The sequence below is a fragment of the Apiospora aurea genome (assembly GCF_038362705.1).
Source record: "Apiospora aurea strain CBS 24483 chromosome Unknown utg000001l_segment0_segment0, whole genome shotgun sequence".
Lineage (NCBI taxonomy): Eukaryota > Fungi > Ascomycota > Sordariomycetes > Amphisphaeriales > Apiosporaceae > Apiospora > Apiospora aurea.
In genome coordinates, this window is record NW_027117388.1 from 1,696,558 (window position 1) to 1,721,347 (window position 24,790).

The following is a 24,790-nucleotide window of genomic DNA, read 5'->3' on the forward strand; positions in this document are numbered from 1 at the left end:
ATTTGTCCGAGACTGTTTAGTTGGCTTGCTTTTTCAGGCCTCCCTATACCCGTACTGAACCTTGTTGGAGAACATAGCAACGGACCAGACACGACATGACGGAGGGTATTGAACGTCCGGAGGCAGTGGCCGAGAACCTAGACAAGCGGCAACATCTGCTCCCTGATGAACTCCCTCTTCTCGCGGAGCTCGCTCACCTCTCCAGAGAAGAGCAACACCACTTGGACCGGCGTCTTACTAAAATCTTGGACCTGACGCTTATGCCGGCAGTCTTCATTCTATTCTTGCTTACCATCTTGTAAGTAAGGGAGGCACACTGAGTGGGATCATGTCGTGCTGACAATCTCCTGCGCAGGGATCGCAACAACATCGCTTCGGCCAGGATATCTGGCCTGACCACCACCCAATGGATGACTAACTACGAGTACAACACCTGTCTGCTCATGTTCTATATCGGATGTGAGTAAGGTCCTATCACGGACGAGGCGCCAAAAGTGACTAGTCGCGCGATACTGGCTAGGGGAATAGACTGCATCACACAGGTCAGCAAGCCAGAGGCTAAAGAACATGGTGAGATGAGAACGTATTTACCAAAAGCAGGTCCCATCCAATATGACCATTGGGAAAGTCCGGCCGTCCCTTTATATCTGCCTGATGACATCACTCTGGGGCATATTGAGCATGTCGCAGGGCTTCACCAAGGACTTCAGTCAGCTTGCTGCCGTTAGGTTCATCCTCGGCCGCGTGGAGGCTCCCTTCATACCCGCCGCGTTTGTTCTGGGTAAGTCTAATATGAGGCTTTGATGTACCACAATTTCCCACCTTTTGGCTGTAACACTTACTAATATGCAGACGCATAACAGCATGTCCATCACAAACAACAGATGCTGAATTCATTACGATTATTGGAAGCCCTATGATTAATCAACAACTTTGAAAGATGAGTTGTTGGTATACGCGTGCCGAACTTCCACCCCGAATCGCGATCCTGTACGGCGACTATATGATCGCCACGGCTTTCAGCGGACTCATTGCGGCCGGAAGTGGGGCCCCTCAGATTCTACATTCTTGATGTTTCACTGACAGTATTCGATAGTCACAAGTCGCATCGAGGGTGCTGCCGGAAGACCAGCGTGGGTAAGCAAGACCCTCAAAATTTCCCTGTCGTGCTTGTCCTTACTCTTCTCATAGGAATGGCTCTTTATCATCGAGGGCTCCATAACGGTCGTAATTGCCATGGTCTTGCTTCCTCTGCTCACCGACTATCCTCTGCAGTCCAAGCACTTGTTTTTAACTCGCGAACTCCAGTTGTACGCGGTAAGTATCACCTCTATGTCCTTATATTCGTTCATGACAAACTGACAGATAACAAACGCAAGGAATACCGGGTACGCAAGGAGAATGCAGGCATCGTGGACGAGGACCCAGAGCCCATCTGGCGAGGCTTGAGACAAGCTCTCGTTGATCCCAAGCTGTACATGTTTGCGATCTTGCGTAAGTCATGATTCCCATGACCCGATAGCGAGAGCTCCCCTCTACTGACCTGCAAAACCGACAGAGATGGCGCTCATAACTGCACAATCGTTCAGCATCTTCTTCCCCTCCATTGTCCGGACCCTCGGCTATGACCGCGAGAAGACGCTCCTCCTGACCTCCCCGCCCTATTTCTTCGCTTTCATCGTTTCTATAGCTGTGTCGTTTCAGGGCTCATCCCTTTCGGCATTCGTGACTTGTCTTTTGGGGCGTCTTTTGGATCCGCCAACTTCCTCATCGTTCTCCTGATCTTCGCCCCCTTGGTTCAGTGATCGCTTGGAGTCTGTTGAACGCGATGATCCAGAGCCGATTGTGGTTCGAGACTGTTTTGATGAAACTGTCCTGTTTGAACCACAGGTAGATGTGTTGCCAACCCCTGCATCGTTGGGCTCTGCCATTGCGCACACAGGATCTGACTGGAGAAGCGCAGTCCACAATGAGTCGGCAGTGGCCTCCGAAATCTCAAGAAGTATAGGGCTGTGAACGCTATCGACTTCGCTATCGTCTGTGGTACGGCTTATCTCTGAAAATGAGGTAGACTCGTCGGAGATATTGGTGCTGCCGGTAGCTAGAGACTCAAAAGAAGTGGGGTTTGACAGCCGTTCCTCGGTGAACTCAGCTAGCTTCTCGTTATAAAGCTCTTTTGGATCATCGCGGGAGATTCGTGGAGGTGGCTGAGCGGCTGGCCTATGGCCCTCAACTGCCGCCATGACATTTGGCTCTGAGGTGTCTTCGTAAATTGTCGGTGTGGTAAATGTTGGGCGGCGCTGAGAGGGGTATTTGACTGCCCCGAACCGGGTTAGAGGCCATCGCTGAGGCTTTTGGTACTGGACGGAAGGATGGGAGAGACTGGGGCGACCTGTTTGACATCCACGACATAATTCAGGGTCTGGGAGAGATGTAGGTCCAATGGAGCGGTTGCAGCCAAGGCAAGCAGGGTGTAGCGGCTCAGATTAGTGACAAAGCTGGGCAGCTGTCAGAATAGCGCTTCCATATCTTTTACATATAAATACTCGAACGATACTTACACTCGAATGTTCTCACAACTCGTGCTTTCGCTTAATTGGCGGTGCACACGCCGTCGCTTAGGGTCAGCATCAAACGAGACATGCAAGTCTTGCCTGCCAGAGAAACGCGAATGAGACGCTTTCGAGGAAAACACCACTGGCCAGCGGTACAAGTGGTCAACCGAAGAAGCCATTTTCGATCTAAGAGGAGAGAAATGATGAAGCTTCTACGCGTTGCCAGGAGGACCGTCTCCAACATAAACTGCGCAGAGGCGACGCTACCGAGTACACACGAGCAACAACAGCACAATTTTGCCCAGCCAATTGATGCTTGTCCATCCCAGCCTGGCCCAAAGCTAATAGACCGTGGCCAATCAACTCGATACAGGCGAATTAGTGTCATGCAGGACTCGGGCTTTGACGCCCAAAGAGCGCCTCAGTGGGCAAAGAACGTCAGTCGCCTTGAAATTAGACCTGCATGTTGTAGCGTTGGGATGCATTACGGTCTTGTTCAGGGCTCTAGTGAGTACGTGCTATTGGTACTCTACACGAGGCCTACATACTGGCATTCAGGCTAGCATATGAGCGCGATTCAACATCCATATTGCCCGGGCGAATCTGCACTAACCAATCAGCTGACAGAAAATCTACCATCCAGATTATGATGATGATGTCAGTTAGTATCTAGACACCTGGAGGTGCACTAAACAGCTCGAAAGGTACAGGATTAATTCGATATTTCGAACACTCAATGACAGACCGCGGCGTTTTGAAACAGAGAAAGCAGCCCAACGCCATGCCAAAGCACCTAAACATACATACACACTTGCTCGCTCACCCAAAACACCAAAACCCCATACTAACAATTCGGGGGATGACCCCGAAGCTGCTCATTCGGAACCCACCCGCACGGCTGCAGAATCCGCATCCGCCCAAACATCATCTCCTCCTGCATAGCCGCCGGTCCCGCCGGCTGCTGCGGCGCCAGCGCGTCCTGGACCCAGCCCTGCGCCCCCCGCGCACGCCATGGGCGGCAGCGGCGCCGGCGACATCGACATCATCCCCTGTCCCACCCCCGCCGCGGCTTCCACGGCCTCGACCCCGCCCAGCTCCATCATCATGGGCGCCACGCGGTTCCCGCTGCCGAGCGCCAAGCTGCCGACGTTGAGCCGGAACGGCTGCGCGCTCTCGTAGTCCCAGTCGAGCCGCTCGATCATCTGCGTGGCCTCGTGGCGGGTGGGGTCGGTGGACCCGCCGGTCCAGCGGCGGGTGAGCACCGTCTCCTCGGCCAGCTTGCGGAAGGAGTGGTTCCCGAACGGGTTGCAGAGCATCCCCAGCAGCGCCGCGCTGAGCTGGGCGCGGTCCGGGTCCGCGTTCGGCGGAATAGTTAAGAGGTAGCGCCCCTGCGACGCCGTCGACAGCGGCTGCGACGCCGCCGGCAGGTTGACCAGCTCCGCCGTCGTGCCCTCCGGGTTGGACCCCGGCGCCGTCTGGTCCAGCAGCCGGTGGATCGCCGACAGCTCGCGGTGGAACTGCGCCGCGACCGGGTCGAGCGTGCCGCAGAACTCGAGCACGCGCAGGCAGTGCGCCGCTTTCATCAGCTCCTCCTGCCACTCCTGCACCACGAAGTTGTGGACTTGCTTCTGCGCGACGCAATGCAGGAGGATGACGCATGATGTGTAAGATTGGAAACTGCGAGGTCATATTAGTTGGCAACAATGGGACGAACAAGCAAAAATCAGATTCCGAGAGAGATTCGTACATGATCAGCCAACAGCGTTTGAATACACCATTGTCTTCCAGAAGCAAGCGCAATATCCGGGCGGAGGTGGCGGCTGCCACTACCGCCTGCTCGCAATGATCAAGCAGCAACGTCATTTCTCCTTCTGGGAAAGGAATCTCCCGCGGTTGTTGCATAGGTTGGGTAATCTGAGCAGCAACCCGTCGATAGCACAGCATCATACCGCCCAGGTATAGAAGGTGGACGTGAAAGCCGGAGCGCCGGATGCTTGCGCTATGTTCCGAATACATCAGGTTCTCCAGGCGCATCTGCCAAGGAAGGCGGCTGTACCATGTCTGCAGATCGTCCATGATGGATTGGATCGAACGTGGTGTGAGTTCCTTGAACGCCAGATGCATCCGCATTACTTTCGCCTTGAGCAGGGCGATCTTCGCCATCTCATTTTGGACGACTATCCGGGGTGTTAGCATCACAAAGTCAGCCATGTCGTGGTAAAGGGGGTAGAAGTACTTTCCGCAAGGTCCGTAGACATGTTGATCTCCAGGTCGGGAAGCTTCCATGGCAGTCAGCTCAGAGCTCTGCTACGTATCCAAGCAACTGAACTCACCTGGGTGTCGAGCGGCACACTGTCATTGCCCGGAACATAACCTAAAGAAGCTGATAGCCAGCTATATGCCGCTGTTAATACCAAGATGACCTCGGAGTTGATTGTAACTCACCTTGAAAAGAAAATCAGCGATCGCCACGCTTTTCGATATTCAGCCCACTTCTCTTCCGGATAATCTCCTTGCGGCGGTCTTTTGCATTCTAATCTGTATCGCCTACAAGTACCAAGGCCGATTTCTAAAGCTGACTTAGAAAGCTTGCTTACATAAAGGCGGAGGGGGGACTCACCAACGTATGCAACAGCTACCGTTGTCTTATCCATGATATTGTACAAGCAGAACAAGGTGGTGATCTTGATGGCATCCAAAGGTCGCGCCTGTATGACGGCCTCGAGGTGATGCCTGGCGACATCATAAAAGGTGTGTTGGGCCTCGAGGTCAATGACCTCGTGTTCATACTGCGCGCCGATTGCAGCGACCGTCATTAGGCAGCAGACATCAGCCTTGTATTCAAGGCTGCCATTGTTGGGCGAATGGAAGGTAGTTTCGAAGCATTGATCAATCTGGTCCCGGGAGAAGACGTGAAACAGCTTGCCGCTACAGCTGAAGAATGTCTCGACAAAACGCCTTGTAAGCTCGGGCGGTGGTAGCCAGAGTAAGACGTGGCGCCATGGAGAGTCCATGGATAACCTGTTCGAAGGGTGTGAGATGTGAGAACCCGCTTTGTGGGGTACATTAGAGCCCGCGGTGGATGTTGCATGCGGCATGACTTGCTGCGTGGTGTAGCTGTCCGGGGATATAGACGAGGATGGGTTGGATGAGTCGCTTGGGGTGTCGGCCGCATCTTTCGCAGCTTCAACAAGCTTTGGGACGGAATCGAGTCGACCACGGCTCTCTCGCCAGCCCTGCAGTAGTTGGCCGGCTTGTTCTGTTGGCAAGTCTCTGAGGTTGTCGACAAACTTCTCCAAGGCGTCGAGGCGAGAATTGCGAGACTCTCTCTCGTCGGCTATATATCCACACGCCCTTCGTTTGGTCGTGCAATGTGTACATTTGGGTCTGCCGCCATCACACTAAGTGGTCCTGGGATCAGCATTTGTTTGTGGCACTTACAGATGGTTGATGTCGATTGGACTAACCTTTATCTTCAATCTCCGGCAATCATGGCAAGCTTCCACTGTATGGCGCTTGTTGGGATCATACCCTCTCGATTCAACGCCATCGCCGTTTACCGGACGAGCCGGCTGTATTTGACGGAAGTTCCGCATGGTACCGCAATGGTGACCACCTCAGGAAAACGGGTTCAGCTGCAATTGCGAAGACCATCGAACTGGTGGAAGTGTTAGTCGCTCGGATTGATTCAGGTGCTCCTTACATCAGTCGCGCTTGGGTAAAAGTGGTCGCGTGCATTCTTTCCTTTTTCTTGCGCTGTGGTGGCAAGTGATAGGCACAATCTTCACCGAAAGGTTTTTGGTAGGTAGATAGGAAAAGTCCGAGCGAAGCCTTGATTGCAAAATGAACAAATACGTCATTCCATGCCTTGAGAATAAACCAATCGATTATAGGTATGGGTGCAATGGTTTAACGCCGCAGTGCCCGAGGGCTTTGTCTTCATTTGTGATATGTTACAAGGTTCTGGGTCGGGCAGAATGAATATGTGCGAGCTGAAGAGTCTGTCGATGTTGGGGAGGAAACAGCTTTGCCGATCATTTCTGGAGGGCGAGACAGTTTGAGTTGAGGGGGTGCCAGGCCATCTGTCAATAATGACAGCCACCCCTGCACTGCAAACAGGCAACACCCACTCATGTTGAGGTGGTTAGCCTTGCGACTGTGATCACGGTCGCCTTGAGTGGTATGACAGATGTGACCTGTGAGCCTATGGGGGGTTGGTGGCGTCTGCAACAACCCGCCGTTGCGGATACATATATCAGCAGCGGGATTCCAGGGTCCAATGCTGTGGACCCCAAGGAGCCCCAAGTGAGAGCGCAGTTGAACGCTTTATGCGGCTAGGGGTCTTCGGCATGCTTAATGGTCTGGTGTATCCACCATGGGTACGGAACACCAACAACGCCTCGTTGTCAAATTCCCCATGGCCATTGTTGAAGATATGTTTCGGAGCTCGGCAGCTGGGGATGACACGACCGTTAGTTTGCTTGGCCTGCGAGCTAGTCCGCTTCTTTTGCCCCACGGCGGGGGACAAGCTCGAGTTGGCCTGCAGCAGTTTACGTACAGGGGCGACAAGAGTCGATGGCGATGGGGTGGGCTTCCGCGGAACGATGGTCGCGTTGCGTGCATCCGATGGCCACCGGTCGCGAACTGCCGCTCTTCAAAGTAGAACGTCTACTTAGACATTATCATCGGGTTTAGACAGCAGCAACGGTTATTAGTCTGGTTCTAGTGGTAGGGTATTCGGGCGAGTTGGCGAATCTTAATGCGGCGATTATGTGCGAATGCCAAGCACACGCGGGACGGTTCCCTCTCCCGGTAGTCGGACGAGGTTTTCTTGTGAGGGAAGAAAACCAATCGGATAGGGCCCGATCCTGTTTCCTAGTTGAACCGTAGCTAGCGCTTTACTGGTAGCTGGACATGAGCCAACTGCATCATGCCAAGGTTGCTAGGAGTCTGCGACAGAGCCTGGCTAGGGTTGCTAATACCCGCCACTTACAAGGATAGTTTATACCACCCTTAAAAACGCATTAGAGGCTATTAGGGGCCAGTTTATACTACCCTTAAAATGTATAAATATATATGTTATTTAAATTAAGTTTATATTTTTAAATATATTATATTAAATATGCGTGTATATAAATTTATAAAAGTGTATATAAAAGCACGGATAGTTATTATAAAAATAACGTTTATATTAAAATATTTAATTAAAATAAATATTAAGTGTAGGTAAGTATTAGTATATTACTATAAAATAATAATGTTTATATAAAGTATATATTCTATTTAAACTTTAAGTATAAAAGGGCGTTTTTTTAAAGTTCCGAATATAAAGGTTTTACGTAAAGTATTAAATTACGTTATTAATATATAATAAGCGGCGATTTTAAAGTTTATTTAAAATTTAAGGATTATTTATATTTTAGTATATTCTACGCCACTTATTTTATTTAACACTTTTATTATTACTATTACGGCGCACTTTAAAACAGGCTTTTAGTGGCTGTTAAATATCACGTGTATTAAATAAAAGTAGATATTGTATAGTTTAAAGTGATCTATTCTCCTTTATTTGTCTTTATAGAAGAGATTTTTCTTAGTTATTTATACCCTTTTTAATTAAGGTTTTAAGGCATTAACCTAAACTTCGTATACTAAAGTTACTATAGTAGGTAATTTATTAAGGTTTTTTATATTCTCTTAAAACTAGCTTTTCGAAGAAACCTTTTTATTTAACACACCCCCTTAGTTATTAACTTCTTAAGATAAACGAGTTAATAACTAGTAACATTTATTTCTCCTTTAATAATTAGCTCTTCGGCTACTTCGAAGTTTTTTAAAGTTAAATTCCTTTTTTATTTAGCCTTAAGTTTTTCCCTTATATTTATTAGTCCGATTTATTTGATAAATCGTTAATGCTTTTAATAAGGAAGTGCTTTCGTAAAACTATCGGTAATTATATGCTTTAACGGGGTATATATTACTTTAAGAGTCTTAGTACGAACCTCTTGCCTCAGCTAATAGTTATGGATGTCTATATGCTTTAAGCGAGTATTTAAAACCGTAATTTCCTTTTAAACTAGCCGTATTATTTATGAATTATCGCATTCTAGGCGAATTTTTTAAGTATTTAGCTTTACTCCCAATTCTTTTAATAGTTTAAAAATAAAATACCCTTTTTAATAGCTTAAGTAAAGGAGAGCAACTCCGCTTCTATTATAAAAGTAATTACGGTTTTTTATTTATTCGCTTATTAATTAATAGTGCCGCTAAACAGTTTTATAGTATACGCTTATAAGCTTTTTCGGTCTAATAAATTATTAACGAAAAAAGCGTTACTTATTACGATAAAGTTATCGAATCCTCTTAGTTATAATACGAGATGCTTTATAAAGTAAAAGTATTAAAAAACTCGGTTTATTATAGTATAATATAACGGTTTAGGATTTATATTAAATTTAAATAAACGAGAGGCGGTAAATACGATATTTAATCGAGTAATAATTACCGTATATAGAATCGAACCGATCTTTTTTAATATAAATTAACCTCGCTTAGCCGTATAAGTCCGTTAAAAAGTAAGAGCTCGTTTTAAGCTATAAGAGTTCGAAATAACCGCTCCGGTAATTAATTTAATAGTTACGTAATTTTATTAATATAGTCGGCTTATAATAACTAAATATACTTTTTAACGCGGTTTCGAATAACGTTAATTCTAAGGAACTATTAAAATTTATTGCCGCCCGTAAATTAGTAGTGCTCCTTTAAAAGTATAATCGTTTAATTAACCGTATACCTTTTTCGATCTTTAAATACTATAATAATATCGTCGACATAAAAAAAAATTAATATATTCCTTTTTAAATAATAATAAGGTTTATAGGGGATTTAAACGAAACTAAGCTCGAGGAGCGTTTAAGTAAGCTTTTTTTACTATAATAGTAGTAATTCTCGGAGCCCGTATAAGGCTTTATTTAATTTAATTAGTATAGCTGTTTTTTTATAGCTAAGAGGCAGTTTTATATAGACATCTTTATTAATTTTAGCGTTAACGAACGCGTTTACGGTATTATACTAGATTAATTCTAAATCGAATTTAGCCGTAATAATTATTAATGTTCGAAAAGAACGGCCAGTTAGCGTTAACGTATATATGTTTTCGTATTTAAACATTATTTACTAATTATTACGTATAATTAAGCGTACTTTATATTTAATAAACCGGCTATGTTTATCGAACTTATATACGTAAACCTATATATAATTAAATACTTAATATTTTAAAGCCTAGTGTAACGGAATCTCCGTTTATAATTTTATCTCTCGGTAACTAAGTAAATATTATTTCTCTACTTCCTTAAAAAATGTTCTATATAAATATATTATAAGGTTACGGTAATTCTTAAATAAAATCGGTATTTACCTCTTATAAAGTTTAATATTTTTTAATAGTGCCCTTAATATTTAATTAAAAGAAAATATTAAGGAGCTAAACTCTATCCTATTAGGTTAGCTCGGCTTTTAATTTAAAAGTGCTTTAAATCGTGTTTTACTCACGTTCTTCCCGTTAACTAAGCTTATAGTAATAGACACTCTTCCTGCGTTAAACGTAGACTGTTAGCTTATATATTAAACGGGAAGGGATTTTACCCCATTTAATAATACGCACCGGAGATCGGGCAGGATTATTTCCGGGCCTATACGATTACGATCTCCGTTATTAATAAAACTCTTAATAGTATTAATAAAAAAGGAAACCGGCCGGGTAAGCGATACCTCAGGGGTTAAAAATAGGATGAAAATTGCGGTAATATAAAAATAATTAATCCTTTTCGTTCCTTCCGTTCGTAATTACTTATTAAAGAGATAAGATTTCCCTCTTATTTAATTTTCCGGGCTCGAACTACTCCTAATTATCGGATTATTTTTTTTACTATTAAAATTAGTCGATATGTTTTTATTTTCCTTTTAAGTCGTTATACTTAACGTTAAGTCACTTTTTTTAAAAACGCCGTTAATTATAAAAACTAGCTTAAAGTTTAATAGTTAATTTCTCGAAAATTATCCCGTAATCGTTAAATAGCGCTATTAAAGATTAAGTCTTCGTTAAATATCACGTTGCGAATAGCGAACACCTCGTTAATTAATAAATTCTATACTTTATAAATATTAATTAAGTTATACTTAATAAGGTATTTAATTTATACCTTCGGGTTTAGCCGCTTAAGCCGGTATAATTTCTTTAAGGCGTTAGCCGTTAAAGTATAAGCTTTATATCCGTAAATTTTAAAATACGCTAAGTTTAATTACTTTTTTACCTTAAAGCTGCCGTTCTTATATACTATATAAATATAAAGAGTTTTATATAGGGTTTTTTAATAAAAGAAATATTTAAGTGTTTAATTATTTAAATAAACTATTAATCTCTAAATCTCTTTCTATAAGAAATTCGGGAGCTTTAAGCCTATTTTTATCGCGCGAGCCTTCTCTTTAATTATACCCCTTAAGCGTTCGGCGGCTTTATTTTATAATTAGATATACGACGCCGAGGGCTCGAAAAGGATAAAGTGTTAGTTTTATAGCTAATATACTACGCTAAAAGTTTTAATTAAAATCTCGTTATTATACTTTATAACTCGAACTTTAAAGCTATATTATTTTTAAAAAAGCTTAATAAAATAATAAAAAGTTATAATAAAAGTTATCGTTTCTCGATCTTTAAAATAATAGTTTTAAATTATCCCTATATATTAATTTATCGCGAACATAACGCTCTTATTACCGTTAAAGTTTAATTCGAAATTATAAAAGTTTATTACGATATAGTAACCTAGTTCGGTTAAATTTACTCTTAAGGATCGTTTAATTTAACGTTTCGCTTTTAATACACCGTATACCTTATATTAAACGGTAAAAAGTCCTTTTATTTTTACCCCCCGAAAGTAATTCGTTAGGTGTAAAATAGCTTCGGGTTTAAAATAATTAAATCGAAGGTGCTATTTATTATTTAATATTAAACTCGGAGCTCTTTTCGTTTAAATATTAATTTAGTTTTTACGCGTATAAAAAGCTGCCAAGGTGTAAAACTTTGGGATATTTTCGATAATAAACTAATTAAATTTTTTTTACTAAGTGGTAGACGATTATGTTGTTTTTTCGGCGTAGGTAGTTATTCGGAGCCTTATTATCCCATTAATACCCTTTTAGCCGTAAGAGCTTAAAAGATACTAGGTTATAATTAAAATCTTTATAGTAGACCACGTTTATTAGTTTTATAATCGTTTTTCTTTTTAAGCTATTAACGGTAATATTAACGTTTTCGTAACTAATAATCTAAACCGAGTTATCTCTTATATAAACCTAGTCATCTAAGTGCGCTTACCGGAATCGGTTAAATCGACTAATCTAGTTAAAAATATAAATAGTAGTCCTTAAGTTTAAGATTACTAAGTTTTTTAAAGGGTAAATAGCCGTAGTGAAGGCTTCTTTAAATACTTATTAAATAATAAAGTAACCTTTAATCTTACCGATTATTCGTAGCGCGAATTATTAATTTAAAAAGTCTTTCGATTTTTTTAATCGCTTAATTTTTTTATTAGCTCCGTGTGTGTACTTATATTATATTCTATAAGTCTTTAAATTAGTTTTAATGCTCGCTATCCTTAAAAAGCCTTATTCGGGAAGAGATAAAAATAATTAGTTAAAGTGTGTTTACCGAAGCATGCTCCGTATTTCGTATCGGTTTCCTTTTTCTTTTTTTTAACGCTTATTTTTTAAGCGTCCTTTCGTAATTATATTAATATCCCTTTCGAGGCAGTATTAAGATTAAACTTAGAGGCTTTTTAGCCCGTCGTGCTTTAATTAAAGTTTTGCGTATAAGGTTCGTTTTTAAAAACGTTCTTAAAGGTAATAAATAACCCTTTAAATACTTTTAATACCGGAGGAGCCTTTATTATTATTTTTTAAAAGATTCTCAGGTCGAAAACTATTTTCCGGTACTTTATCCGTTCCGAATAAATATTATCTTACTTATTAAATTAGAAATTAGTAACTTAATTCTCTATAATAGGTTTAAAAATAACGATAAAGTCTTAATATTAAGCTTAAGAGTTAAATATCTCTAGCACCTTTTTTCGGATATTTTCGGCTATTACGGTTTCCTATTAAATAACCTAGGCATTAAAATCTCGAGGCATCTTAATAAGAGGCTTAATAAATATACGGTAAACCTCTTTAGCTTCCGTTATTTAATAGTTATCTTAAACCTTTTTAACTTCGCGAAAAGCGGTATATTAGCCGTCTAGGTCGCTGTTTTTATCGTAGTAAATCTTTTTATATATATCGAACACGGTACTCAATACTTAATTAAAAAGCCTTTCGACTTTATTTCGATAATCTTTATATTTTTTTACTTTATAAGTGTATATAGTGTAATCGAACTAAAAGCTAGTTCGGCCGTTATTTATTAAATCGGTAATAAATATTATTAGTAAATCGTTTTAATTAAAAACTAAACCTCCGCCGATATTAATAAATAATCGATTAGAAGTGGTCGTTACGAAAGAGATATTTAATCGATCTTTCGTTTTAAATTAATATATTCCTAGATTTCGAGAGCCTTAGCCTTTTTCGAAACTCGGATCCCTAGGTATTTTAATCGTTTAGCGACTTAAAGTAAGTTTTTTATATATTATCGTTGTTCGTTATTATATAAATTCGATTAAGGTCGTGATACCTCTTATTTAAAATTAATAAGAGTAATATAAAACTTTTAATTATTAAATATTACGTATATTAAATAAAAATAAATATTATATAGTTTAAAGTAATTTATTCTCCTCCGTTTATCCTTATAAAAGAGATTTCTCTTAATTATTTATACCCTTTTTAATTAAGGTTTTAAGGCATTAACTTAAACTCCGTGTACTAGAGTTACTATAATAAGTGACTTATTAAGGTTTTTTATATTCTCTTAAAACTAGCCTTTCGGAGAAACCCTTTTATTTAATAGTGGCCTTACTAACTAAAGTGGGGCAAGGGCATGCGAGAGATAACCCGAGCGCTACCTAATTTTTCCCCACCTATTTAAATAAAGAAATCGTCCCGGCAAAGCTAAACTTTTTCCTTTTTTCCCTATTTTTTTCGGTTTTTTATAATAAAATAATAACTTATAGTTTTATTTTTAAAATTATTATAATTATAATATTACCGAAAAAAATTTAATTTATTAAGCTTAAAAAAGCTTTACGAATATCCTATTTTTTTAAAAACTAAAACCTAAATTAATTTTAATTAAATAAGGTAATTAATTAACATAGCCGCCGGCCTAAAAAAACGCGATACGCGCGTAAAATAGGCCCGTAAATCGGTGCGTTTTAATATTAATAATATTAACCGCTCCTTCGCGAACTTAAAAAAGCGTACCGCGCGAGACTCCTTATTAATTAAACGCGTATCCTTCGTTTATTTTAATATAAACCCGATAAACGTAAATAATTAAAACGTTATTACCGGGCGCGAAAGCGAAGATTTACTATTTAATATTAAAGGCGACTTAGAATAAAAAGTTACCGCCCTCGAATTATTTTATTAATTATATTAAGTCGAGGCTAAACTTAAACTATAAACGTTCTTCCTTCTCGATAACTTTTTTAACGTTATAAACGAAAATATCGAAAAAAAATTAAACGATTAACTATTATATATAACCCTTATTATAATATTCCCGCGATGCTTTTTATAGCCTTTATCGAAACCGCGAAAACCTAATAGTTTAAGCGCGAAGGCTTAATCGTCGAAAAATATTTCGATAAAATATATAAAAAAAACCCGACCGCTATCTAAAAAAAGTTTAAGCTGCGAACCTTTTTTTATAATAAACTTTAAAAACTAAGCCTTTAATTTAATAAAAATTTTTAAAACCTTTAATACTAATTTAAAAAAGAGCTATATATAAACTACCGTCCTCGGCGAAAAAGACTTAAATAACGACGCTAACTAAGAAAATAGTTAAAATAAAAGATTAAACAAAAACGGTAAACTTACCGAAAAAAAAGACCTTATGCTAATCGTCGTAAAGAGAGACGAGGAAATCTAATAATTAAATTAATACATTATTAATCTTTTAATCCGAAACCGAAGAGTTTCGATTTAAATAGAAAAAATAACCCGCGCCGGCGTTATATTATTTAATAGCTTTAAACGAAGCATTAAAATATCCGACCCTTTTTTATTTACTAATAAAAAGGACTTTAAAATTAAGTTCGACTATTAGTTTATAACTTTTAAAAAGTAAATTAAAAACGAATACTAATTATTACTTTACTAATAAGAATAAGTATACTTATATTATTAACCGGGTTAACGGTAAAACCGCTAAGAACTTATACCCTTTCATTATTAACGAATAAGATAACCTTTTAATTAAAACTTTTAAAAACCTCTTAAATTATTTATACGAATAGTATTATAACTTTAACGCTTATAAAAAAGCTTATAAAGCTTTTCGAAACTTAATTATAAAGCCTAATAATAGCTTTTAAACCTTTTAATTTAAATTCGTTAAGTTAACCGAATACGCCCGCGTTAAAAAAGACGACTATAAACGAAAGCTTAATAATAAATTACCCGCCTAATTAAATAAAAAAATAATTACCGATTATTATAACGACGATATTTCGTTCGATAAATTTTACTTTACTATTTTTTAATATAATTATTAATAAAATCGCAACTACGTTTAGCGTAATAGCGTAAAAAAAAAATAACGTTAAAACCACCGGAAAAAGTACTAAACGAAGCATTACCTTTAAAACTAGTTTCGCCGGTAACTCCGTTACCGGATCGTTTAAATAAACCGATATTTCCCGTCGTATCCCTGCCGTTAAAATAAAAGAGTTTTTAATTAAAAAAGTATACTTTAATTATAAAAAAACCGGATATTTCTCCCGGAATTATCTTAATAAAAAAACCCTCGACTAATAATGTACTAAGCGAATTAACGAATTAATAACTTTAATAGAATATAATCTTACTAATTTTAAATCGACCGTTCCGTTTAGCTCTGCCCGTTTAAAAAAAAACTTCGATAACTCGGAAAACTAAATACCCTAAGGAATTTTAATTCTTTCCTAGGGATATTATCTAAATTAAGTATATAAAATATACTTTTTAATTTCCTATAAACCTACTTTAAAAGGGACCCTTTTATTTTTACCTATATTATAATAAACAATAAATTATTTATTATCACCACTAATACACTCGCGGACACGGGAGCTAACGAAAAACTATTTATAAACGTAAAATTAGCCCGTAAAGTAATAAAGCGACTAAACCCTTAATAACTAACTAAGTTTTAACCTAAAATTATCGGAGGATACGACGACAAGTCCCTTTAATTAATTAATATCGCCCTCCTTTTAAACTTTAAAATATAAAGATATAAAACACTTTTTATACTTTTCTTTATAATTAATATAAAACACGACCTTATTATCGAACGAAAATAGTTTAAAAAATACGACGTTATAATAAATTATCGGAAAAAGCGGCTAATCTTTTTAAAGAATTAATAAAAAGCTTAAACTCGAAATATCGATATTATAAAAATAGGACGGCTTTTAAAAAAACCCGAGTATAATTAAAACGTTATTTAAAAGCAAAAAGAAATGTTTATTAAAAATAAACGAAGGCGGGATAAAGTTTTTTCTCCGAAACCCTAACTTAATTACCGACAGCCTATTATAATAAATAAACCGGAAACCCCGAGCGATAACCCGTCCTTAAATTAACCCAGGGAACCGGAGGCAGTTTTTTAAATTACTATAAAAATAGTTCGATAGCGTATCGAATAATTTACTAAAGAATAAAAAATAAATAGTTAAAGCTAAATAATAAAAGGACCGATACTACCCCGCTATATTATATTAAAACCGTCTTCGAAGGACCGGTTTAAAAATCCCGAGATCTTTAAAATAAACCGCTAACTCGATAAATTACTACCCCCGCGCTTAACTAAAAAACTTTTACCTAAAAGGGGTCGTCCTTCGAAAGACCCTTTTTACGGGCTAAAACGAAACGGCGTAGAATAGTATAAGTTAAGGCCCTTCGAGGTATAAACTTTAAACGTAAACGGACTTTTTAACGATATTAATTTTAACGTTATAAAAATCGTATGCCTAAGTAATATTAACCGAGTTATCGATTTTAAAAGCGATTTTTTATTAAACGACGAGGAAACCTTAAAATAAAAAATTAAAAAGGCTATACCCTTTAATTATTATAAATACTACGATATTTTTAATAAGATTTAATCCGATATTATCGCGCCGTACCGGGAAAACGTAAGCGATTATTAAATAAACTTAAAAAAAGGAAAGAGCCCCGAGAATTTAAAGTTTAACCTACTCTATAAAATATCCCTCGAAGAACTTAAAATTTATAAAAAATACGTTACCGCCGCTTTAAAAAAGGGTTTTATTATTAATAATATTACTCCGTAAACAGCGCCTATCCTATTTATACGGAAAACTAATAAAAGACTCCGTTTCTACGTTAATTATCATAAATTAAATATACTTACTAAAAAAAACCGGTATCCGCTGCCACTAATTAACGAAACCCTTAATAAAATAATTAAAACTAAAATATATACTAAAATTAATATCCGCTAAGTATTCTATAAGATTCGTATAAAACTCTAAGATTAAGATTTAACGACATTTCGAACTAAATATAAATCCTTTAAATATTAAGTTTTCCCCTTTAAACTTACTAATAGCCTCGTAACGTTTTAACGGTTTATTAACGAAATTTTAATAAAATACTTAAATTTATTCTATAGCGCTTACCTTAACGATATTTTAATTTACTCGGAAAACGAAAAAGAGCACGTAAAATATATTAAGAAAGTATTATAAAAGCTAAAGGAAATAGACTTTTAAGCTAATATAAAAAAATACGAATTTTACGTTATTAAAACTAAATACCTCGGCTTTATAATAGGTATAAACGGCGTAGAAATCGACCCCGAAAAGATTAAAGCCGTTAAAAATTAGAACGCCCTTATTAATATTAAAACCGTTTAATCTTTCTTTGAATTCTATAATTATTACCGACGCTTTATATACGAATATAACCGTATCGTTAAGCTTTTAACGAACCTAACTAAAAAAAGTTTCACCTTCGCGTAGACCGACGAATATTAAAAAACATTCGAAAAGCTAAAAAAGTTATTCTTAAAAACGCCCGTATTAATATATTTTTCTTACGATAAAAAAACCCGAGTCGAAACCGATATATCGGATAGTGTCTTAACTAACGTTTTATTTTAAAAAAAAGGATTTAATAATAAATAATATTCCGTATACTTTTACTCCGAAACGATATAAAGAGCCGAGCATAACTACCTTATTTAGGATAAAAAAATACTAATAATAATAAAAGCGTTTAAATATTAAAAAGCGGAATTAATAAGATTATAACGATCTTAACTATTTCTTATAATTATTAATTACGAAGCATTTTAATATTTCGGCATTAAACGACTGTTTAACGTAAAATAAACGGTTTAAGCCGACACGTTATTATAATATAATTTTATAATTATTTATAGGCTAGGGGAAAAAACGTTCTCGTTAACGCACTTTTAAAAAAACGGGTAATCTTAAAATTTAAAAAAATAAAAAAACGCCTAACGAATTATAGCTTTATTTAAATTAGCCTCTTTAAACATTATTTAAGCTTTAAAAGAAGCGCGTTACCCGATTAAAAAAAAGCGAGCTCTTAACTATACCTAATTAAAAAACTACCCGAACGTTTTAAATATAAATTTACCGATACCTTTTTATATGAGAATATTATATATCCGGGGTTAAAGATATATAAATAAAGAGCCCGAGAAAATAAAATATAAAAATAAATTATTAACGAACGGTTTATTTTATTTTAAAGCCGCCTTATTATGCTTAACGAAGACGACTTTTAGACCCGTATAATCGATAAGGTTTATTCTCGGACCTTTATAGTATACTTAGAAAAAAATAAAACTAAGCGGCTAGTATAAATAAAATACTGGTGGCTAGGATTAAGTAAAGATTACGATATATTCGTAATTAACTATATAAAATATAGGCCGAGTAAAGTTCCCCGCGATAAAACATTAAGCTTTTTATACCTATTATTAATTCTATTATAACTTTAAGACGCTATCGCGGTAAATTTTAAAATAATGCTTAAAAATAAAAAAGGGAACGATAACATTATATTAATAATTAATAAATTAAGGAAACGAATATAGAATATCGCTTACCGGATAATTATTACTGTAATTAAAGCAGCTCGATTATATTACGAAAAATTATATCGGATATATAATTACTTTTTAATAATAATTTTAAACCGAAGACCGTAATTTATTTCCGTTTTTATAAATAAGGTATTAAAAATTCTAGGAATTAAATAAAAACTATCCTCGGTAAATTATTTTTAAACGGCGAGATAAGCCGAGGTAACGATTTAATATTTCGAGTAAAGGTTACGAGTATTTATTAATTATTTTTAAAACAATTAAAACGAAGCTTCACCGGCTATAAATACCGCCTAGGCTACGTTATTTTAAAATTTAATAGGGTATTCCCCTTACGAAATCGAAATAGGGTTCCCTATAAAATCTACCTAGGATTAAGAGGCTAAGATTAAAAACATAACGAACTTAAAAAAACGCGAAAAGTTTAACCGAATAACCGTATAGAATTAAATAAAGCGAATCGTTAATTATTATAAAGCAGTTAAAGGAAATATAACTAAAATTTAATAAAGAATATATGATTAAGAAAATAAGTACCGACGGTAACCGGATTTCGATGTCGAGGATCAGGTATTTATTATTAAAAAAACCTAGTTTTTTATAAAGTTTACCGATAAGCTCGATTATCTTTTAACTCGATAGTATTATGAAATCGAACGAAAAATCGATTACTCGTATTTACTAAAAATCCTAAAAGGATAAATAAATTCTAAGGTTTTTTATATAAACCGACTTAAGAAGTACCCGAATAACCCTTTAATTAAATAAACGGTACGAAACCTTAACGGCGAAATAGTCGAACCAGGCGAAAAAAAAATAGGAGGTACACCGTATTACCAGTTTAAAGATTTATTATTAGAAGTTATAATATTAAGTCGAATAAAAAAAATGAGATCCCGACTTAACTTAATATCCCGCAGAGAACTTTAAAAATACGGCTAAGTAATTATAAACCTATTACGAATAAAATCCCGAGGCTTTTAATCCCTCGATACGTTTATAATATTAACTATAAACGGCCGAGAACGACACGTTTAACGAGTTATATAAAAATAATAATAAACCGGCCGCCCCCGAGAAAAGAATAATATAACGAAAAGGTTAAAAAAGATAGTAATTTAAATAAAAGAATAAATTTAAGTAGTTATAATACTAATTTTTTACTTAATATATTTCGGGACGAGCTATTTTAAAGGGGGGTAATACTACGGCGCACTTTAAAATAAACCTTTAATAGCTTTATTAATTAAAGTAGGGTAAGGGTATACGAGAAATAACCCGAGCGCCACTTAACTTTTCCCCACTTATTTAAATAAGGAAATCGTTCCGGCAAAGCTAAACCTTTTCCTTCTTTCCCTATTTTTTCGGTTTTCCATAATAAAGTAATAACTTATAGCTTTACCTCTCGAATTATTATAATTATAATAATTACGTTACTTAAGTTACTTTTAACTATTATTAATATTCGTATTAAGTTTAAGTATAGTTTAAACTTTAAAGCTTTTAATATAAAGCCCGATAAAGCTATTATATTACCGTCTTTATTTAATTAACGAAAATAATAAGTAAAGGATATATATAATAAGTTATAATAATATTTAGTACGTATAATATATATATATTATATATAACGTGGTTTACTATTACGCGACGTATATTACTTAACGACGCGCTTTAATTTAACTTTAATATAATTAAACTTTAACGCGTAATACTTTTATAACTATAATACTTAATTAATTTTAAAAAGATCGGATAGTTTTAATAATTTAAGCGATACGAAACGGACCGAATTAAATAAGTTAAAGAGTAGTAATAGAAATTTATAATATACTCGAATTAATACGTTATCGAATTTACGTTCGAACTTTAAAACGCGAAATTAAATTAAAACGACGTAAAATAAATTTAATTAAAGAGGAGGTATTTCGTAAATATATAATTAATTTAAATATTTAAGGGATATTTCCCGATTTCGTTAGTATAGAAAATATAGTTAATTTTTTTACCGCGTTACGCGGCGGCGACCGCGTCGGTAAGTATTAAGTTATTACGACCTGGCCATTCATGCGGCCAAGAAAGAGGTACAGCGGTTTCAAAAGCCCCGCAGTTAAAAGCAACGAACGGGAACACTGGCAGAAAACGTACGGACCACCTCGTCACGTAATGGCTCACTATGGATCACCGTAAGCTACCGTGAGCCCAGGGGTATAGCTTATTATCTTAATAAGTAAACTAAATACTACGATTAAATTACCGGATTACTAATAAACTAATAATCTAAAGAAATATAGTAAAATCAATAAAGAAAAGATTAAATATATTATAATAAACCTTTCCTATATATTTTAAATAAACACTTTTTACTTTAACGATTAATTTAAGTATTAATTTAATATATTAATAAGGTATAATGCTTTAAATAAACCTATTACACTTTTAATTAAGTTTTACGATTAGTTTAAAATATTATTTATTATATTAAACGAACGTACTCGTTTATACGTTTAAGTACTCTCTCGTTTTAATTAATATAAACCCTAACACGTTTACGAGGTTTCTTTTAAACCTCGATAGCCGTTCGTTATATAAGTTAAGCGTTTTATTAACCGTAACCCGGACTTAAAAATTAAAATAAATCGTTAATACAATTATTAAAGGGCTCTTTACGAGGATTTTAAAGTTATTTCTACTTAGTTTACGTTAATTATAAATATAAAAGCGAAATACGAGATTATTAATAAAAATATTTAGAATTTCGACGAGACCGGCTTTATAATAAATATAATCGGGTTAATATTTATTATAATACGCGCCGAGTAATATAAAAAGGCGAAGTTAGTTTAGCTTAATAATTAGGAATAAATAACGGCGATTAAATATATTAATTTATAGGGCTAATATATTCCGCCGTTTTTAATCGTTTAAAGTTAATATTACCTCGCGAATTAATCCCGCGAAACCGATTTACCGGGCGATTAAGTAATTAAACCGACTTTTAATAATTAAATTAATAACGAAACAGGCTTAAATTAAATTAAGTATTTTAATAAATATATTAAATTATAAACGAAAAGTCGTTACCGCTTTTTAATTTTCAATAGTTACGAAAGTTATATTTCGGCTAAACTCGAGGTATATTATTAAAATAACGATATTATTATTATTAATATGCCTCCCTATTTATTATATTTGCTTTAATTTCTCGATATAGTACTTTATTTACCTTTAAAACGTGTTTATTCGAAAAAATCGAGCTATTTATTAAGGTTTTTATAAACTATATTATTAAGCTCGAATTCTTTATCGCTTTTAAAGCCGCGTATTTTACTGTTTTTACGGAAATTAATACTAAATTTAAATTTAACGTATTTAGTTTAATACTTTATAACCTTAACGAGGTAATTAATAAGCTAAATATACGTCTCTAAACGCCTATATTTAACCTATTCCGTTTAAGAACGATTAATACTTATAACCTTTAAACGTCGTTTAACCTTTAATAAATAGCTAAATATTTTATTTATATTAAAAAAGGGTATTTACCCATTAAAAAAGCTCTTTAACGCCGATTTTAAATATAATAGATTAAATAACGAAAAGTATAACTAAAATAGTTTATAAAATAACCTTTATACGCAATAAAATATATATATTAAAAGAGGTTAATTTAATACTTTTTAAGCGCCGGAGAGTTAAAAAGTTATAAGTTTAGTTTAAAAAAGCCTTTACTATTAAAGATTTTTAATAATTATAAGACGAAAAGGTAAAAAAAAGCGTTTAACGCCCAATAAAAATAAAAATAGGGGTTCGTTAAAACGGAGGGCGATCAGTAAAAAGCGCTATAATATTTACGGCGAAATAGGTTATAATACGCGTGTTATAGTTGCAGTAATTCGGGAGGCAAAGCTATAGGTTATTACTTTATTATGGAAAACCGAAAAGATAGGGAAAAAGGAAAAGGTCCAGCCTTGCCGGGACGATTTCCTTATCTAAATAGGTGGGGAAAAGTCAGGTGGCGCTCGGGCTATCTCTCGCATGCCCTTGCCCTACTCTGGTTGGCAAGGCCACTAGAGGCCTGTTTTAAAGTGCGCCGTAGCAACGCGAATATATAAAAAAATATAGAATTAAGCGAAAAATCGAATAACGAGTAGTTTTAATTAATTTTAAGCGTTATAATTAAATTAATTTATATAAAAAAGTTAAGAAATAAAAAAGGTGCGTCGCTAAGTAATATATATCGCGTAATAGTAAACTACGTTACGTAATATTATAAGCGGTAATTAAGTATTAAAATAAATAAGGCGATATTAATTTTATTATTATAGTTTTTTAAATAATAATAATTATATAATGAAAATATAGTTTAAAAAGCTATAAAAATAAAAAATTAAAAGTAAAAGTTTTTTTTTTTAAAAAAACCGCTTTCCGAGCGTCCGTATATAACGTTAGGCTAGTCGGCTCGTTAAAAGCCGAGGGCTTATCTTAGTATTTAAAGCCGTGATAAGTTTTAAGCCTCTTAGTGTTTAAAAGCATTTAATTAAGCTTTAATAATAATAAGGGCAAATATAATAATATAGTATTACGTTAATTATAATAAATTAAAGTAAATAATAGTTAATTTTAATAAAATACGTTTATTATACGTTAAATTATTATTTTAAGTATATAAGACTTTTAATTATTAAACGCGTAAAATTATATATTATTATAGTTTATACGTATTTAATTTAATTTAATTATTCTAGTATAAATTTATACCTAAAAAATTAATTCGGCTATTTATTAGTAAAAGCGGGTAATATACCGCTACTTTTATTTAGTAATACTAATTACTTTATTTAATAATTAATACTAACCTTCTTTTTTTCCTTCCTTTTTTTTTCCTCTCTAGCTTAATATATTTTAATTTTATTTAACTAGCTAATTTCGTATATATTACCGATAACGCTATATAATTATAATTTTATAATTTTATAATTTTATAATTTTATAATTTTATAATTTTATAATTTTATAATTTTATAATTTTATAATTTTATAATTTTATAATTTTATAATTTTATAATTTTATAATTTTATAATTTTATAATTTTATAATTTTATAATTTTATAATTTTATAATTTTATAATTTTATAATTTTATAATTTTATAATTTTATAATTTTATAATTTTATAATTTTATAATTTTATAATTTTATAATTTTATAATTTTATAATTTTATAATTTTATAATTTTATAATTTTATAATTTTATAATTTTATAATTTTATAATTTTATAATTTTATAATTCTATAATTTTATAATTTTTATTATTATTAATCTTTTTATTAATTTTTTATCAATTTGTTTTATTATTTTATAAGTTTTTTAAAGGGTAAAGGTTCGGAGAAGGGTGTGCGTAGGCGAACGTGCAGCGCGCTACACCTAAATCTGCCTAATTTTACTAAAATACTAGACCTGAGACACTGTATCGATTGTTCTGCCGTCCCCTACCCGCGGCACGTCCCGTGGTGTTCTTCCGAGGACGACATCTAGCACCCTGCAAGCCTGGCAACCCCTGGCCGAATGTGGGTGATGGTTATTAGCCGGGGCTGTCGAACTGACGTTGCATATCCAGCGATTGGGTGGCATTTAGGGTCCCGTCAGGCGCCTGCACGACGGCATAAACAAATATATTCCTCGGTCTCGGGATACTAGCTTTGGGAAAAAGCAAGGAAAGCAAGTGTAACGAACGCTATCTGGGTTCCAAAGGAAACCTAGTAAGACGTACTGGGGTTTTATGTTTGGCAATACGAGAGAGTATCTGAACGTGCGATAGAAGTCCACTTCTATCGATACAATGTGCAATAGCCGTAGGAACAAAGATAACTGAGGTGCGTAGACTTGAGGGTATTCACAATAGGGTCGTTAAGGCTGTTTGCCTC

The 24,790-nt window shown here is 35.2% G+C and overlaps 2 protein-coding genes across 2 annotated transcripts; one reads left to right on the forward strand and one right to left on the reverse strand.

Moving 5' to 3' along the window:
* Positions 1-95: 95 nt before the first annotated feature.
* PG986_000545 (MFS general substrate transporter) lies at positions 96-1,782 on the forward strand (the record flags this gene model as incomplete). Its single annotated transcript, XM_066836767.1, has 7 exons — positions 96-298; positions 356-459; positions 529-542; positions 601-781; positions 1,087-1,317; positions 1,366-1,494; positions 1,559-1,782. The coding sequence occupies 7 exons, from the start codon at positions 96-98 to the stop codon at positions 1,780-1,782; spliced, it is 1,086 nt and encodes a 361-aa protein (XP_066705660.1).
* Positions 1,701-6,151, reverse strand: PG986_000546 (uncharacterized protein; the record flags this gene model as incomplete). Its single annotated transcript, XM_066836768.1, has 6 exons — positions 1,701-2,392; positions 3,104-3,158; positions 3,446-4,232; positions 4,303-4,859; positions 5,153-5,942; positions 5,997-6,151. 6 exons carry the CDS (start codon positions 6,149-6,151, stop codon positions 1,701-1,703), a joined length of 3,036 nt encoding a protein of 1,011 aa, XP_066705661.1.
* Between the last annotated feature and the right edge of the window lie 18,639 nt (positions 6,152-24,790).